Below are 4,052 nucleotides of genomic sequence, written 5' to 3'. Positions count from 1 at the left end.
TTGTGAGCGTTGATCTGATTGAGACGGAAGCAACCGTCCAGTCCGTCAAGTTCCTGAATTTGGCAGGTCGTCAAAGAAAGAATCTTAAGTTGAAATTCTACTGCACAGATGACATACCTGGTTGTCATTGATCCAGAGCACCTCGAGGTTGACGAAAGCATCGAAGTTCGCAATTTAGTCGATGCGCTTATTGGCCATGTACAGCTCGGTGCAGCTTTTCACATATTTGTGATTCTTGATGGGCAGCTCCGCATGGGGATCCGAAAGCCGCCAATTTCGTGTCATGATAGAGTTCGAAGAGCGATCAAACTAAGGTTGTAGATTAAAAAAATGACGTTGACGAGCAGATTTGACAGTTTTATTTTAATTAGAACCCCGTTATCTTTACCGACACTTCTGCTCTAATTAGCTGGCACGTCGTGGAGATCATAGGTTTTACAGCCAGGCTTGAACTTAGCCACGACTGTCTCGGACAGGAGAAACGCCTTTGGTCGGTCCAGTACATTCACAAACGAGCTCAACGACCCGACCAAGCGCCACGGAGAAGCTACTCGTCCAGTCGCGGGTCCAGCACCTCCAAAGGCGTACAGATAGACAGCTCCAAAGGCGTACAGATAGACAGCTTGAGACACTCTTCAAGCTGCTGTGGGCCCACATCCACACGGAACAAGTCCGCCGGAAGCGCCAACGCGCGAGCCACATCGGCACCAGGGCCACGTGAGTCATCAAACAGCAGGCGAGACCACAGCAAATCACGATCGTAGTGTTGATCAGCAACGCGGAACAACTCTCGCGTGAAGAGCTGAGCTTCCTGCAGAGCCCGCTCCACCGGTAGCACACCATTGCCCACGCCTAGTTCCGAAGGGGTACTCTTAAGTAGCAGAAGCTGTACAGCGTCCTTGTCCAGAGGCTTGCGTGTCAGCGGCTGTGTTGTGAGGACCAGCGAGTATCCGCCCAACGGCTCCACCTTACGTGTCGACGGAGCTATCGTGGACGGAGGTCGATGGAAGAAGCTTCCTGATGACGAGTGCCACACGACTGCATCCGGTGTACCAAACTGCAGTAAGTCTAACACTTCGTAGCGTGAGCCATGACATGCGATGTATCGGAGTAAGATCTGCACCATGATCAGCTCCGAGCAGCTGGACTGCAGCGACACAGGCTGCAGCTTCACTGTCACCATGCGGATTGCTGGAAGTAGCGGATGGTGAACAGGAGCTGTAGTTACTGCCAACCCTGTCAACGAAGATGAAGACGACGACGACCCGAACTCGGAGAGATGAGTACCTCTCGATCCGCTTCGTACAGGGCGATTCGCTGTGTTGCTGTCCTTGACAGCATGCAACTCGGCGCCACGGACCTTCATGTCGGCCTCGAGACGGGCCACGTACTCAGGCGTGATGACCAGAGTGTTGCGGGCCTCGTCCAGTGTATTCTTGCAGTCCTTGGTGCTAGCTTAAACAGTCGGAATCACGCTTCTCCGTAAGAGCAGCGCGCTTGAACAGAAGCATGGGCTGCGACTTGTCTGGCGGGCAAGCTGGTCGCTAAAGACGTCTGTGCGCTTCTTGCCGCCCTGGGGAAGATACCGTACGAGTGCACGATAACGTCGTTGGCAATGTCCTATACTGACGGATCTGGAAGATGCGGCCTCACACGTATTCGGACTCTTCTCGGCCTGTTCGCGCAAAAAACTAAATGTGGGAACAAACAAGAGCTGCAATTTGCAGTGCAAGTGCATGTATGGATGTAAAGATAAAAATGATCGGCAGATGTTACGTAGAGAGCAATAGAGTATGATCGGCTCACAGTGATCGGAGCGGAGCCTGTTCTTTTGAAACATAAGGCCAATCCTTCACCTGCGTCTACGCTTGTTTTGAGCCCTTGCCTCACGTGCTCTACGCGTGGGAGTCCTAGACCGATGGGATCTACGCAGAGTATTAGTGACTAGAGTCTCTAAACGCGGTAAATGAAGGAAAGACCTTTCTCGTTGGTTGGCCGCAGCAACAGCTACACCCACGACGTGACTTACCGGACCAGCACTCGCATTGCGCGGCGCATCGGCTCTGGTATCAGTGATGTTTTGGCTATCTGCCAACGTCGCTGGACCATACACCGGGAAACCTGCTTCCGGACCCGCTGCGACACCAGCTGCATCGTCACCATCCCTAGCCGATCTCCGCACAGATCTTTGCTGGTGAACTGGACGCTCATATCTCTGTGACTGCATGGGAATTCCAGGGCAAGGGAGCCCATCAAACTGAGTCGCTTTCATTACATGAAAGCAAACCCCAGCTTTGTTCCAGCAGAGACACATGCATGTGCGACCTGTTGCATCTACGATCCATCCACCGGTCGGCATGTTCTACCACATGATCCTTGCGTAGTTTTTAGATTCGTACGTGCACGCTGACTTAGGTAGTACAGAGTCCTCAAATGTACTGTCCTGGGAAGAACCAGCGGACTTCGGAGCCACACGCACGAGCACCGAACCTTGTACACGGTGTACCACTTCTGCATCCCACACCTTTTTTGTCGGTCCTTCGATACGCAGCAAGCAATCTTTTCGACACAATTGCTCTATCGACAAAAGTCATCTTTGATTATACATGCGCAATACGTGATAAATCCAAGCGAACAACGAGTTCGGCAGGATTTGCACGCTGACTGTCATTTACAAGTTTTAAAGTTTTGTGATATTGCTCCAACGGGTTGTTGGTCGTAGTATACCCTGTAGGTGTGTGGTAAACTTGCCAACGCGAAAAGCGAACCCCCGTAATCCATTGAGAAATAATGTGGTTTGAAACACGCCGAAAACGAGGACTTAGCTCACCAGCGCCGCACCATGAACTCAGAACAAATTCTCGCTTTCGAAGATACTGTTGTTCATCGCGTGAAAGGTGCAAATCCTATAGATTCCTGAAAATCATCTTTACCGAAATCAAATCCAGTTTTGCATCATGTGCATGTTGGAACCAACACATCCAAATGGTGGTTCCAGGTAACTCTGCGGTGCAGGCGTTTTGTTGGGCCTTGTCTGCGTCTATCATGACAAAGTCAGGCGAGAATGGCACCCCAAATTCCTTCAACATGACTCTTTTTAAACAGGAAAGGTACCAAACAATATCCTCTTTGCGCCTTTGAGATGTGCACCAGTACACAATTGGCAAGAAGGCTCCACTGATCTGAAAAGCCCAATACAGAAACAGGGTACTTCTGCTTCACACAGTTGTGTGTTGTGTCCATGTGCAGTAGCGTAGTTAGAGACGGGTCCTGCTACACTTCAACATAACGCTCTAAAAGCCGCTTGCACGTCAAACCAATGCGAAACGGGTTGCCTTGAGACCCCGTGCTAAGAGCAGGCTCCACAACGCCGTCCACAACTTTTGTGTCGCACAATATTAGCAATGCATCTGGGTCTGTTTGCCAAGAATGTGAACGTTCGCTGCCGTACATTCGCTGACGGCAAATCTCCAGCACGGGGTCCATACTATCCGGTCGGTTTTTACGCCGCCATCCTTTCTGATAGTTTTGGACCTGTGCAAGCTGCGGGGTAGGTCCGCCGATATGCCCATCCTTAATCTCACGACACAAGAATGCGTACAGTGCCTGCACTACCATAGACGGAGAGTCGCTTAGCTTGACATCTAGATAAGACTTCATCTCGGCGGTCAGCTTAGATGCAATGGGGGATGGTGGAGCATCGTATGATCCCCTTGCTCACATATAATTTTTCCGTCACTTTCTTGACACTCCAAAAACTTATAGCGACAAGTGCATGTTTGTGTTGTAGCTTTGCAGCGCTGTGATTTGCATTTAGTTACGATATACCGCATTTCATGCCATGTTACAGCCAGCTCATCTTCGTAGCGCTCAACGTGATCAATTGTACAGTGGTGTAGCTCACTTGTAGGCCGTGAAAAGCTCGGCAATCCTGCCAGAAAGTCATCAAAAGGGACAGGATCACCAGATTTCCACACTTCATGCCACGGAAGACGTCCTGTACGGCCACCGTGATCGTTCTCCATTGTATCGATGCTCCACTCACAATGCTG

General features: G+C 50.6%; 1 protein-coding gene across 1 annotated transcript; it reads right to left on the bottom strand.

Moving 5' to 3' along the window:
* Positions 1 to 547: 547 nt before the first annotated feature.
* On the bottom strand, positions 548 to 2,211 carry PITG_07783 (uncharacterized protein; the record flags this gene model as incomplete). Its single annotated transcript, XM_002903965.1, has 2 exons — positions 548 to 1,451; positions 2,030 to 2,211. 2 exons carry the CDS (start codon positions 2,209 to 2,211, stop codon positions 548 to 550), a joined length of 1,086 nt encoding a protein of 361 aa, XP_002904011.1.
* Between the last annotated feature and the right edge of the window lie 1,841 nt (positions 2,212 to 4,052).

Source organism: Phytophthora infestans, genomic scaffold (genome assembly GCF_000142945.1).
Source record: "Phytophthora infestans T30-4 supercont1.12 genomic scaffold, whole genome shotgun sequence".
Taxonomy (NCBI): domain Eukaryota; phylum Oomycota; class Peronosporomycetes; order Peronosporales; family Peronosporaceae; genus Phytophthora; species Phytophthora infestans.
The sequence above is the reverse complement of the archived record's forward strand: the minus strand, read 5'-3'. Positions and strand labels throughout refer to the sequence as shown.